This window comes from Myotis lucifugus, unplaced genomic scaffold (genome assembly GCF_000147115.1).
Source record: "Myotis lucifugus unplaced genomic scaffold, Myoluc2.0 scaffold_484, whole genome shotgun sequence".
In the NCBI taxonomy this organism is placed as follows: Eukaryota; Metazoa; Chordata; class Mammalia; order Chiroptera; family Vespertilionidae; genus Myotis; species Myotis lucifugus.
In genome coordinates this window covers 249975-264784 of record NW_005871532.1, presented here as the reverse complement: position 1 = coordinate 264784, position 14810 = coordinate 249975, and the positions used below count along the sequence as shown (strand labels likewise).

Genomic DNA, 14810 nt, shown 5'->3' with positions numbered 1-14810 from the left:
ATTCAGTCCTCTGCTTCATCCAGCCTATTCTTTATTCTTTCTAGTGTATTCTTTATTTCAAATATTGTATTCTTCATTTCTGACTGGTTGTTTTCCATGATTTCTATGTCCTTTTTCATGCTGTTGAAATTCTTACTAAGTTCTTTCAACATCCTTATAACCATTTTTTTTTAAATCTGTGTCTGGCAAATTGCTTACCTCTATTTCATTTAGTTTTTTTTTCTTTTTTTCTTTTTTGAGATTTATCCTGCCTTTCCTTTTTGACATGTTTCTTTGTTTCCCTGCTTTGGCTGCCTCTCTGTGTGTTTTTCTTACGGTGTACGAGGTAGATCTGCTATCTCTCCCTCTCTTGATAGTGTGGCCTTATGTAGTAGATGTCTTATGGGACCCAACGGTGCAGTCCCCTTGATCATCTAAGCCTGGTGCTCTAGAAACGCCTCTTGTGTGAGTTATGTGAGCCCTCATGTTGTTATTGAGTCTTGATTTCTATTGGCCTGTTCACATGTGGAGTAAACTTGGGCTGGTTGACTGTGAGGATTGACCCCAACCACAGTGAAGGAGCTGTCGAGCAGGTGCTCACGACAGGAAGCAGAATTCACCTCAGCATGGTCTGATGCCTGTCAAGATCTCCCTTTGGATATCCCACTTATAAAACTAATTGGATTCTACTTTGATGTTGTCTGAAGCTGGCCACTGGCCTTTGGGAGGGACTTTGGTGGTCATGTCAGTCACTGCCTGTGTCTAGTCCTGGAAAACCTGTTTGGAGTTACAAAGCTATTTACACTTTGTGGCTGCCTCTGCTGGGCATTGGTGTGCGTGGGAATGACCAAACTGCACATCTAGGTTGGTTCCACCAGCACTGAGCACGTGGGCAGATCAGCAAAAGTCCCAAACACCGCGAGATCTACCTACACCTGCCTTTGCTTGCCGGCTACCTGTTTGGCTTGGTCTCTGAAAGAACTTCTGGTGAAATTCGAGTTGCATAGTGCAGGTTCTCAGTGAGTCACCAGACAGGGGTGAGAAATGTTCACCAAATTGATACAGTCTCAAGCTCAGTGCCAGTGCTGGGTCTGAGGCCACTCAGCCAAAGTCCCAGGATGCACCAAGTCCAGCTGCTGCCTGCCATGTGCCCACAGACCTTTGTGCTGGGGCAGGGTTTCAGGGAGTCATCAGGGTAATGCCAACAGAGTTTATCAGGCCCAAACAGACCGAGATTTAGCCATGTGAAGGGAGGCTCTGCATGAGTCAGGTGAGGAAAGGAAATATGATGGCCTCCATCCTAGAGTCACTTAGCTCAGTCTGTCCCAGATTCTCCCAGGAGTCCTAGGCTGGTAGGACAGTGCCACCAGGAGGCATGAGGGTGGGGCTAGTGCAGTGGTCGGCAAACCGTGGCTCTCGAGCTACATGCGGCTCTTTGGCCCCTTGAGTGTGGCTCTTCCACAAAATACCACGTGCGGGCATGCATGTACAGTGCGATTGAAACTTCGTGGCCCATGAGCAGAAGTCGGTATTTTGTGGAAGAGCCACACTCAAGGGGCCAAAGAGCCGCATGTGGCTTGCGAGCCGCATTTTGCCGACCACTGGGCTAGTGGATCTTTTCAGAGGGTGAGGTGCAGATGAGGCTTGGGGAAAGGTGGGGGTGGCCCTTGCCCCACAGCCACACAACTCAGTCTGTCTTGGATTTGTACAGACCTCCTGGGCAGCCCATGCTCAGCAGGGTGTGGTGACCAGGAGTCGGGAGGGTGGGGCTAGCAGATCTCCTATGAAAGGCAGGCGCCAGTCAGTTTCACAGGAAAGTGAAGAGAAAGTCCACCACCCAAAGCCACACTGCTCTCTCACTGACACCCCTTGAATATGTCCTGATCTCTACACCTGGGCCCAGGCAACTGACTCCTCAGCAGGGCACACGCTCTGTCGGCTGATGCTGCAAGGAGGGGAGTGCTCCACCCAAGAAAGTTGATGTCTGTGGTGTGGGAGAGGGACTCAGCACTGGGATCTTGGTGGCCGTCCCTTCAGCTCTTTCCCCAGAGCCACAATCCGCAGTCTTTCTTCACAAGACTCTAGTCTGCTTCTCCCTGAGCCAAAGGTAAGTGGCTGCAAATGAGATTTTGTGCACTGGCCCTTTAAAAGGGTGCCTGTGTCTCTAGCAGACTCCCCTCTCTCCCTGGCAGACAGCCCCTGCTGCTTTTCACAGCCAGATGTTATGTGGGTGCCTCATCCCAGCTCTGGGGCTCTGGGCTGGGGAGCTTGGCACCGTGTTGTGACCCACGCTCCTCAGGGGGAACCTTTGTACCTGAGATGCCCCTCGGAATCTCAGCCACTGCCCGTGGGAGCAGGGCCAGCCCTTCATGTGTTGCCACCTTTCCTACTGTCTCGATGTGGCTTCTTCTGTACATCCTTGGTTATGACACTTCTGTTCAGTTGGTTATTTATGATGATTGCTCTAGACTTCAGTTGTAGTTCCAGTTTGGTCCTGGGAGGAAGTGAGTGTAGCTGCCACCTACTCTGCTGCCATCTTTGATCTCTGGACAACTTATTTCTTGAGTATATTTTTCTTGTCTCTTTCCCCCCCTTAAGTATAGAGACAGAGAATTGCACATGATAGTGCCATGGTAACTCTTGGGAGTGATCGTGGACAGTCTGTTGTCTCACCTCCTAGACAATTCAGAAGACCCTTATCCTTGTCTGCCAGAAATCAGCTTGGGAAGCGTACATGCACTTACAGTCAGTTCCACCATGGACTTGCCATTCAACCTCAGCCCACGAATGTGACCTCTTTAGGTTCTAGGCATGTGAAGTGTGAAAGAGAAGACAATTCACTCTCCTGTTGGAGACTTAATCAAGCCACCTGCTCAAGTGAGCCAGACTTTTGGGCCTCACTCTTGATTCTCCCCCCATTTCTCACTCCTCACTACAAAACCCCACCAGCTCCTGCTGAGTGCACCCCATGACTATCCCTCTTTCTCCATGTAATTCCGCCATCACCCCTGGGTTCTAGCAGCAGTTGTCCATCTGGTTGCTCTGCTTCTAATTTTGACATACATCGTTGTGTCCTTCATGCTGGCCAGCATGGACTTTCTGAAATGCAAGTCTGACTATGTCATTTCCTTTTTCTAAACCTTTGTGGACTCTCCTTAAAGAAGAGAAATGCAAGTTTTTTGGGTTTCATTTCTGTGGGATTTTGTTTGGTTTTAAAGCACGGCTTTAAAGGCACTCCAAGGCCTGTTTCCAACACAGAAGCCCAAGCCATTTTCTAAACATGGAAGTCAGATCATGTTGATCCTTTGCTCTAGGCACCCTCTTAACTTCATCTTGCTCAAAGCCGAGGTCTTCACAGTAGCTGAATGGCTCTGCCTGTTCTGGCTGCTCTTCTCTCTTTGGCATTATCGGCCATCGCCTTGCTCTCTCCATTACTGTCACACCGGCCCCTGAGGCCCTGGGAGTCCCTGCACGCTACCCCTCAGGGCCTGGCTGTCCACGCTTCATGAGCCACTTTCACCCCAGATGACAGCATGGTTTGCTTCCTCACCTCAGACGTCCCTTTCCCGGCGAAGTCTTCCCTGATGACCCTATTTGAAATTAGAAACCCTCTTTCCTACTACTTTTGACCCATGTTCCCTGCTTTATTTCCTGCAGAACATTTTTCTGACATACTTACATATTTTTTCCTGTTTATTTTGTTTGTTGTTGGTCTCTTCAACTGAAATATAAGCTCCGCGATGCAAGGATTTCCACTTGTTGGTAACCCCCGGCTCTTAGGACAGGGCTTAGTACCCAGAAAAGGCTGAGTTGGTATGTGCTGAGTGAATGGGCCACGCCCCCGTCTCCAGCTTCATTTCTGTCTACCCCTTCTCTCTGCTGCCCAGTAACGCCCCGATGCCCATCCCACCTGCCTTTATTCTTTTATCCCAGAATTCCCTGCCCCCAGCCTTTCTTTGGCCACTTCTGTTTCTCTTTAAAGACCCAGGTTAGACTTGATTCCAACTGGAAAGCTTTCTATGGCTTCCTCAGGCTGGATTACGAATTCATGTCCTGTTCTCCAATTGCATCACCTATTAACACATACTTCAAACCGTGTATTATAAATACCATCCCTGGCCCTCTTCCCCGGGGGACTGAGCGCTCGGGAGAGGCAGGGGCAATCCTCTTTTTTATTCCTTATTTCTCAACTCCTAACACAGTGCTCACATTTGTTGTTGTTGAATAATCCTGATACCAGGAAATGACAGGGCAAAACAGCTGGAAAATAACACCGGGACAGTCTCGACACTGCGTCATGGGGAGCAGTTTCCAGCACGCCGTCAGCGGGAGGAGGGCCTGGAGTGCTGAGTGCACTAAGGGTGGAATGGAAAATAGTGACTCCAGCTAGGATTTAAAGATTGGATTTAGAGGAATAAAGAGGGAAGATGAGGCAACTAGTTTTTCAAGAAGAGACTTGAAGCTAGCTAGCCCTGGAGCCAGCAGGAAGAGTGACAACCACCTGGACCCCAAGAAGTCCAGAGTGGCACTAGCAATGTGCGTTTGTCACAGCTTCAGGGTCACCCAGTGCTCAGCTGGCCCACACCAGCCTGGCCTCGAGGGTTCCCCAGGCCTGCACCTTCCTAGGAGGCCAGCCCAGAGCCCAGGCAGTGGGGCACCGTGCTCCCTGTGGTGCTGAGTCACCTGCCTTCCCTTCCTGACACTGGCTGGAACCAATGCCCGGCCCTGGCTCACCTGCCTTTTGCTGTCATTGTTGTTGGCAGGTGAATGATCTAGTGACTTCTTTGCCCATCACCTTAGACTTGGGGGCTGTGAAAATCTACCAGAGTGGCATGTCCACTGCCGTGGAAACAGATTTTGGGCTCTTAGTGACGTTTGATGGCCAGCACTACGCCTCCATCTCCATCCCGGGCTCCTACACCAACTCCACCTGCGGGCTCTGTGGGAACTACAACAAGAACCCGCTGGACGACTTCCTCCGCCCGGACGGTAGGCCGGCCATGTCTGTGCTGGATCTGGGAGAGAGCTGGCGGGTCTACCATGCTGAGTGGCTATGCGACTCGGGCTGCGTGGACAACTGCACCCAGTGCGACACGGCCACCGAGGCCCTGTACTTCGGCCCCGACTACTGCGGCTTCCTCAACAAGACAGACGGGCCCCTGTGGGAGTGCGGCACCGTGGTGGACCCCACGGCCTTCGTGCACAGCTGCGTGTATGACCTGTGCAGCGTGAGGGACAACGGGACTCTCCTCTGCCAAGCCATCCAGGCCTATGCCCTCGTGTGCCAAGCCCTCGGCATTCCGATCGGAGACTGGCGCCTCCAGACTGGGTGTGGTAAGCTGACGTCCTATCCCACTAGGAGGACAGGGAGAGGGCTCCTGGGAAACCTCCTTGTTAGGATTGTCCAACAGTGGAGGTGAGGTTGAAATATCACAAATTATAAAGAATGAACTGGCCCTGGCCAGTTTGGCTCAGTGGATAGAGCATCGGCCTGCAGACCAAAGGGTCCCGGGTTTGATTACAGTCAAGGGCACGCACCTCAGTTGCAGGCTTCTCCCCAGCCCAGGCCCTGGTCAGGGCACGTGCAAGAGGAACCAATCGATGTGTTTCTCTCACATCGATGTTTCTCTCTGTCTTTCCCTCTCTCTTCCACTCTCCCTAAAATTCAATGGAAAAATATCCTCAGGTGAGGATTAACAAAACAAAACAAAAGAAAGAACGAAGTGTAAAAGGATCTTTACGTGTACCCCACCTGATACGATAGCCAGAAACTACTGATGAGCCAAAATGGTCTGGGAACATGAAAGGCGTGGCAGGAATGCTTGGCAAGGAAGGCCCTGCAGCAGGGGGCCGTCTCAGAGTCCAGCAGGAGGGGCTTTCAGAAGCGCAGGTGGCTGCTGAGTAAATGCAGACATTGGCCGTGTGGTCAAACCAGCCTTTGGTCAGTGACGCACTTCCCACAGGACCAACAGCCTTTGTCCCCGGCTCGCTCTCCCCCACGTTCAGCCCCTTTAGTTCTGTGTCTCTCGCTCGCTCGCAGCTGACCTGCTGCTGGTGGTGGAGGAGGCGGTGCCAGTGGAAGCAGGCAGGCCAGGGAGAAGCCCTTTTGCTAAAATGCCCGTGTGAGGCTGGGCCCAGCAGCGTGGGGAAGCGGTTTCCTTTGAATTACCCTTTTGGACGAAGCATTTTGTACCATTTAGTTATCTCGTTTTTCTTTCCTTCTGGCCCACTTAAACCCCGCCTCCTTTCCTAGTTATGCAAACTTTTAGAACAAGCAAACAGAGACAAGCCACTCGGAATTTTGTTTCTTTCCTGGTCCTTGGTTTTCTCCATATGAGGAAACAGGAAATTCTAATCCATGCATTTGAGAGTGCTACGGAGGTGAGAAGATTTAAAAATGTAAGTTCCAAGGCCAGAGTGAGATTTTCATTCACTAGTATAGGTTGAATTCACATCCATCACCATGTATCAGATTCATTTCTTTGAGTACCGGTCACACCACTAAGACAGAGTGTACTCCTTTTCCTTAAACTGGCCCGTCTATTATGTCTGGAGCATCCAAGTTCTGATTAAACTTAAATTGAATTTGGCGTTGCTTTGATCCTTTTATAGTCCAAGAACATCCAAACTGCCAACCAAATTCTTGCCTAGAATGACTATTTTGTCCAGTGGTACTACTCTCCACATTTCTCTCTCTCCTCTCTCTCCTTCTCTCCCTCCCTCCCCCTTCCCTCCCTCTCCCTCTCTCTAAGGTCAGCGGGGGATGAATCATATTGAATTAAGGAGCTAGTTTATCAGGCCCTTGAGCCCCTGCCTGTTGGAATCAACCCAATCAAGACGTTTACATAGACTCTGATATCCTTAAAGTGAGAACGGACCATCTCTAAGGCCAGAGGGGCCATCAGATGGCACTGGTCCTACTTGCAGCCCAGACACAAGTCTGTGCAGATCGCCAGGCGCTTCCTTATTCCCCGTGTGCCAGAGGATCCATGGTCCCAGTCTTCTTTGGTCTCTGTTAGGAATTTGATGTTTTCAAATTACTTCTCTAACAGTTACTTTTTTTCATTTCTCCTACAAGTTGAATGTATTTCCTCCTAAGAATGGGCCATGACCTTTAAAATCAGAACAACTTATATGCCCATCAGTTGAAGATCTTAAAATAGCTTAATGGTTGTAGGTCACCAAACAACAAATCTATGTTGAATAATCTACAGTCTGGTTAGGATGGAAACCTGCCGTTTAATTTCGGTCAAGATGGTGGGATGAGAGCCAAAGTCCACAAGTGCGTCCCCAGGCTCCATGGTTACTAAGGAAGCAGCTGAGTTTGTTTCCACAGACACAGCCTCCAGCTTCTCTTCCTACTCGGCCCTCATTCTGGGAGTGAAGTGGGAGGAGTGCTTTTCCTCCAGGCTCTGGTGCATGTGGCTCCTGTGGCCCCTGTGCATGCATGTGGCTCCCAGCTTCATCCCCCAGGTCACTGACCTTGCTGTCCTACTTTCTTCTCTCCCCACACCAGTATCCACGGTGCAGTGCCCCAGCTTCAGCCACTACTCTGTGTGCACCAGCAGCTGCCCGGACACGTGCGCAGACCTCACGGCCTCGCAGACCTGCGCCTCGCCCTGCACAGAGGGCTGTGAGTGCAATGATGGCTTCGTCCTCAGTGCCAGCCAGTGCGTCCCACTGCACGAGTGCGGCTGCGACTTCGACGGCCGCTACTACACTCTGGGGGAGTTCTTCTGGGCCACGGCCAACTGCACAGTGCAGTGCCTGTGCGAGGAGGGCGGCGACGTGTACTGCTTCAACCGGACCTGCCGTGCCGACGAGGTGTGCACCGTGGAGCAGGGCCACCGCGGCTGCTTCCCCCGGCGCGAGACCGTGTGCCTGCTCAGCCAGGACCAGGTGCTGCACACCTTCGATGGCGCCGCCTTCGCCTTCCCCGCCGAGTTCTCCTACACGGTGCTCAGGACCTGCCCCGAGCAGCCCGAGTACTTGGAGATTGACATCAACAAGAAGAAGCCCGACGGAGGGCCTGCCGGGCTGCGAGGCCTCCGGATCCTGGTGGCCAACCAGGAGGTTAAGATCGGAGGGGTCGGGGCCTCGGAAGTCAAGGTAAGACCCCTGCTGCCCGAGGGCTTCCCGGAGTCACAGGCTGAGCGTGTCCTTCGGGTTTGCCTGTTTGCCTCCGACCAGGAGTGGATTCTAGAAAGTCAGTGACTCCAAAAATGCAAACATTGTCTAACTACGGGCACCGAATAAGAGTCCACTAGGTGGAAAATGGAGGGAACCAGACAGATGTAGCAGGACCAGCTCTTCAGAATAGCAAACACTCATAGGACCTGTCTGATACGCCAAGCACTACTCTAACTAGTATCACATTTATTTATTTTAAATATGTTTATTTCAGAGAGGAAGGGAGAAGGGAGAGAGAAAGAGAAACATCAATGATGATAGAGAATCATTAATCAGCTGCCTCCTGTAGGCCCCACACTGGGGATCGAGACTGCAACCCAGACACGTACCATGACAGGAAATCACACTGTGACCTCCTGGTTCACAGGTGGATGCTCAATCACTGAGTCCTGCGGGCCAGGCAGCAGGATCACATTTAATCCTGTCAAGTATATTTTATTATCCTCATTTTACAGATGAGAAAACTGAGGCACAGAGAGGTTTAGTAACTTCCTCAGGGACACACAGCCACAAGAGTCAAGCCCAGGCAGGCCCTGTCCTATACTGACTCTCCTGCCTATAACAGGAATCTATATGGGGTGAGGCAAAGGGTGCCCACCACGGCACCTCTTGCCCCTTGGACCTAGTCTAAAACACCCAGGATTAGGCATCTATACTTACAGATGATTAGTTCTAGGAGGAATTGTAGGAATAATCTAGTGCAGCTCCTCTTTTCTACATAAAGATCCCAACAGGCTACCTCAGAAATGGGGCCTCACAGGTACGTAGTGGTCGAGCTGGAGTGACAGGAGGGGTGGGGGAGCGGCTCCCTCCTCCCAGTCCGACATGCATTTCTTAACATCACATGACGTTTCATTTAGGAAACAGAAGTGGAAGCAACACAGCACAGGACATAAAACACACCCACAGGGACTGTGTTTCATCCCTACTGACACTGCAGGGACTCATTTATTAAAAGAACAGACAGGTGGATGGACAGCAAGATAATGAGACACGTACCACATGCGGGGGCGAGGGGCACAGGCAAAGCCAGGCCCAAAGGGGAAGGGAGGAGCCGGGAGCTGGGGGAAGGGGCTCTGTCTGTGGACAGGTGGCTGGCGGCAGCCGCGCGGGGAGGACACCTTCGCCCATTTCCCTTTGGTTTGGGGCCAGCTGAGCGTCCGTCCCTAAGGACATACACAGCGAATGTGCTGTGTCAGAGGGTCCAGCAACACAGCAACAAAGGCACAACGATCCTCTGTGGGTCCAGCTGCCTGTCTGCGGCTCCTGCAGGGCTGGCTGGTCCCGCCCGGCCTCTGGCCCCTGCGCCGGCACTGACCGCGGGGCCTGCTCTTGCAGGTGAACGGCCAGGAGGTGGAACTGCCTTTCTTCCACCTCTCGGGGAAGCTGGAGGTTCACCGGACCCAGAACAGCACGACGGTGGAGTCCAAGGGCGTGGTGAGCGTGCAGTACTGGGCCTCGGGGCTGCTGTACGTGCGCCTGTCCACCGTCTACTTCAACTGCACCGGCGGCCTGTGCGGCTTCTTCAACGCCAACGCCAGCGACGAGTTCTGCCTCCCCAACGGCAAGTGCACGGACAACCTGGCCGTGTTCCTGGAGAGCTGGACCACCTTCGAGGAAATCTGCAACGGCGAGTGCGGGGACCTGCTCAAGGCCTGCGGCAACGACTCGGAGCTGCTCAAGCTCTACCGCAGCCGCGCGCGCTGCGGCGTCATCAACGACCCGTCCAACAGCTCGTTCCTGGAGTGCCACGGCGTGGTCAACGCCACCGCCTACTACCGCACCTGCCTCTTCCGCCTCTGCCAGAGCGGCGGCAACCTGTCCGAGCTCTGCGACGCCGTGGCCCGCTACGCTGGCGCCTGCAAGAACGCCGACGTGGAGGTGGGGCCCTGGCGCACCTACGACTTCTGCCGTAAGTGAGCTCGGGGGCGCGGGGGCGCGGGGGCGCGGGGCCGCGGGGGCGCGGGGGCGCGGGGGCGCGGGGCCGCGGGGCTGCGGGGCTCTCTTGGGCTCTTTCCTGCCGAGGGAGCTCCAGGCCCATCTGATTCCTGAGCACCTTCCGGAGTCGGAAACCAATGGTTCGACACCTTCAGTTTTGTTCCCAATTGCACAGCAGCTCTTCACTGCGAGCCATTCGCCAACAGATTTTCAGAGAGAGTGGACGAGAGAGGGAAATATTGACGGCATCAATTGGTTGCCTCTTGCACGGACCCCAACCAGGGCATGGACCCCAACCAGGGCCTGGGCCGGGGAGGAGCCTGCAACTGTGGTACGTGCCCTTGATTGGAATCGAACCCGGGACCCTTTGGTCTTCAGGCGGATGCTCGATCCATTGAGCCAAACCGGCCAGGGCACAATTAGCCACCTTTTGGCTGGCGGTTTTATCTAGCAGAGCACACATCATGGCCTAGGACGAGGGCGCTTTGTGGTCATGGTTCGCATGGTGCCTTCTCTCTTGGCAAGGAAGGTCCAGTTGTTGCCATAGCAGGTGGCCAGTCGGGGTGCTTTTTCGGAGTAGAGATCGCGCTGTTCCCTGGGGCACACTTGGCAGTGGCTCCTTGGAGAATCTCACCTTGCTGGTCCCCAGGGTCTCTGACCCTTCTCCGCAGGCAGTGGCAGGAATGGTCTCAGTTAGAACAATTGCTGGGATCACCTGACATCAGACACTCTTGGTTCTGTGGGAGCCACTGGGAGGAGTCACATGGAAAATAGGAGGAGTGCCGGGAGCACCCACCCCTTTCTCACCAAAAAGCTGGGCCCTGAACCAGAACCAACGCCACCGTTAAGATCCCATCCTCTACATTTCTTTATTTCTTTCCGTTTTATTTCTTCCTCCCGAGGCTTGTTTATTTTTAAATATTTTATTTTGAAATAACCTCAATTACAGAAAAGTTGCAAGAATATGTATATACCTTAAACCAGACTAACCTAGTGTTAGTATTTTGCCCCATTTGCTTTTCATTCTCTCTTACTCTCTCTCTCCACTTGAAAATAAGTTGCATGCATCATGCCCTTTTGTCCTAAATAATTTAGTGTTATTTCCTTACAATAATGAACCTCATTTACAGAATCACAGTTAGGAAAGTTAATATTGATGTCATAATTTAACATCCACATTTCCTTTTTAAAAGTGGCGCAGTCGTGTCCTTTATGCTTTTTTATCCCCTCCATGCAGACCTAGTCCAGGACCGACGTCGCGTTTAGTTTTCCTGCCCCTTTCGTTTCCGTCCAGCTGGACGATTCCTTGGCTTTGTTTGCCTTTCCCGACATTGTCGCTTTTAAAGAACACAGCCTCCCCCTTTTACAAGTGGGATGGCCCCCAGCTGGGCTTGGTATTTTCTCATGATGAGGTTCTGTGGTGATCCCCACGCAGACTCCTGCAGCGGGCCTGTGCGTTTTCTCCCAGCATCATCGCCACCAGGGGCGCACTCTATTCCTCTCGTGGGTGATCAGCAGATGGATACCCTGATGTTGTCAAATGTCTCTACTCTGTGGTCATTATGTCTTTTCTCTTGCAAATCATGAGCAATCTGTGAAGAGACACTTGAAGACCATGCAAGTATCCTGCATGTCATCGCACCCTTCACGTTTCAGTGTGTGTCAGCCGGTAGCCATGGTTACGAATGGATGGTTTCCAGCTCCATCCCTCTCTCCTTCTCTTTGTGTGCCCTTCATCCATCCATCCGTCTACTTGTCTCAGGCATCTGTCTCTCTTATCAATATAGATACACAGATCTCTGATTCTCTTAATAATTCATATCTTATATTACATCTATCAATAACTTTACTGTTAAAGCTGTTCCAGTCTCGGCCTGTGGAAGCCCCTTCATGTTGCCACCGATGTCCTTGGGGCATGCCTCATTCATTTCCTTACTTTCTGCATAAAAAATATTTCACACTCATCTCTTAACCTCCCCAGTCCTAGACTAGAATCTACCATTAGTCCAAGAAGCCCGGTTCCTTTTGGTGGGGAATGTATTAGAAAACAAGATCTGGGTGAAGCTTACCCATTGCTATTGGAGTATTCTTGCTTTATCTCCAAGCCTTTCAACAGAGGTATCTTAGAACTAAGAACTAACACACACGCGCGCACACACGCACACGCATGCACGCACACGCATGCACCTCTATTTAAACCTCTGGTTTCTGAGCTTTGGAAGTTGGAGGTGCACAGGGAGTGCTTGGTGGCTGGGGTCTCAGGAAAGGGCGATGTAAACCTGGCGCGCCTTACCGCACTTGGGAGGAGTTGGTAGCAGATGCTGTGAGTCCTGAAGCTGGAATTTGGGGCGCGTGCTCTTTCCATAAAGCCACTCACAGGGAGAAGGGTTCCAAGGTTTCCACTGACCAGCACATCTCGTCAAACCTTCTAATACGCCCCAAAGCCTTCCTTTTAACCCACTTCCTCCTACTCCTCTGTGCTGTCTCCAGTTTATCTAAGACACTCTCTGTTCTTGCTCCAGTCCGCACGGCAAGGACTTGCTGATCTGCCCCAGGCCAAGGACACCTTGCTGCCAGGCTATGTCTGTGCCATCTGTTAGATGGGAGCTCCCACCCAGAGGGAGTGCTCCTGGGCTGTGGGTGCTGACGGGACAGCCTGGTGGCACTGTGTGTGAAGTGAGTGCAGCCAGAGGGTGAGGGGTTCTCTTTTCCCAGACGTGATGGCTACTCACCACCCCTAGCTGGGCCTGCAGCGCTGGAGGAAGCTCTGGGAAGCACCTCTTATAGAGAGAGACGTTGGACAGAAGCCTGGTTTCTTGGGGCGAAAGGCCATGATTCAAATGAGAGATGTCCTCTAGGATGTCTCGTCCAGACCTGGGGGACATGGGTCTGGTCGGGAGAACTGGAATGTGTGCCCTGGATGAAGCACATCCCTGGGTACTGAGGGGTTCACCTGGCGGGGTCTTGCAGAATGGGGGTTAGGTCTCCCTTGGATTTAGAGAGACAACCCCTGCTCAGTGCTTAGATACTTCGACCAGCCCTCTTGTTGAAACAACTCCCAGAGGCATTTCAGGGCCAGGGGATGTTTATTGCTTACGTCGGTCTGTCCCGGGCTTTCAGACAGATCCAGACAACAAGGTAAGTCATGAAACGTGAGCCATATAGATGTCATGTGATTTGCTGTCACCATAAACCTGTAGTCAGTGTTATAACATTCCTAAGTTAGAGACAAATGTGAAGATCCCTCCTACAGACATATTTAATCAGTGATGAGCCAGATGTCAGCTCCTCCACTGTGTGGAGGTGTGGTCAGGGTGTGCAGGAGGCCTTCAGCCCAGGAAAGAAGATGATTCTGTCAGCACTTAGTGTGGGGCTGCTGAGCTGGTACTGTGGGCAGAGCTCTCATTGCCATCAAGTTAATTCTCAGTATTCCCCTTCATGTCCCTGGGTTCTGAGACACTATGAAGGAGTAATCGTGTGCACAAGAGCTCAAAAAAAGTTTCAAAGGCAAGATCTTACTCTCCCAGGAGGCAGTGGGGACTTTTCACAGGTTGTTAGAGTACACGGACTGTAGGTAGATTTCTTCTGTGCTCCTGGATTTGTCTCTTCCCAAGTCAAATTTTAACAAACTAAAATAATACAGAGAATGGGAAGGTTACCTGAAACTTCATGATGAGCAGCGTGTGCCGCATTATTTACTAGAGGCCTGATGCATGAAAATTCATGCAAGAGTAGGCTTTCCTTTCCCCTGCTGCCGGTACCGGCTTCCCTCTGGCACCCGGGACCCAGGCTTCCCTCCTCTGGCTGCCTGCAGGCACCTGGGACTAGGGCTGCTTCCCTCCTCCAGATGCCTGCAGGTATCCGGGACCCAGGCTGGCTACCCTCCGGCCCCAGCTTTATCAGGAAGGATGGCCAGAATGACGTCCGGAGGACGTCCAGTCTAATTAGTATATTACCCTTTTTTTATTATAGACTAGAGGTCCAGTGCATGAAACTTGTGCACTGGTGGGGCGGGGGGGGGAGGTGTCCCTCAGCCCAGCCTGCACCCTATCCAATCTGGGACCCCTTGGGGGATGTCTGACTGCCGGATGTCCAATTGGGTTAAACCGGCAGTTGGACATCCCTCTCATAATCTGAGACTGTTGGCTCCCAACCGCTCGCCTGCCTGCCTGCCTGATTACTCCTAACCGCTTCTGCCTGCCAGCCTGATCACCCCTTAACCACTCCTCTGCTGGACTGATTGACACCTAACTGCTCCACTGCCAGCCTGGTCACCCCAACTGCCCTCTCCTGCAGGCCTGGTCGCTGACAACTGCCCTCCCCTGCAGGCCTGGTCACCCCTAACTGCCCTCCCCTGCAGGCCTGGTCCCCACAACTGCCCTCCCCTGCAGGCCTGGTCACCCCTACTTGCCCTCCCCTGCAGGCCTGGTCCCCCCCCAACTGCCCTCCCCTGCTGGCCTGATTGCCCACAACTGCCCTCCCCTGCCGGCCATCTTGTGGTGGCCATCTTGTGCCCACATGGGGGTGGCCATCTTGTGTGAGGGTGTGATGGTCAATTTGCATATTACATCTTTATTATATAGGATGTGCTGAGTTCTGTGACTCAGAGACTTGATCTATTACAGACACTTCTAAGCAGAAGTGCAGGAAGAAATAAAACGTGGAGAATGGGTAGGATTCAGCTTTGTGAAGGCTTTCCGGGG

At 52.4% G+C, this 14810-nt stretch overlaps 1 protein-coding gene across 1 annotated transcript in view; it reads left to right on the top strand.

Annotated features, from left to right (window-relative positions):
* TECTA (tectorin alpha) overlaps window positions 1–14810 on the top strand; it is a 107428-nt gene that overhangs the window by 17591 nt on the left and 75027 nt on the right. Inside the window, 3 exon segments of the mRNA XM_023744715.1 lie at window positions 4743–5313; window positions 7496–8088; window positions 9508–10081. Of these exon segments, the coding sequence (XP_023600483.1) occupies window positions 4743–5313; window positions 7496–8088; window positions 9508–10081 (1738 nt within the window).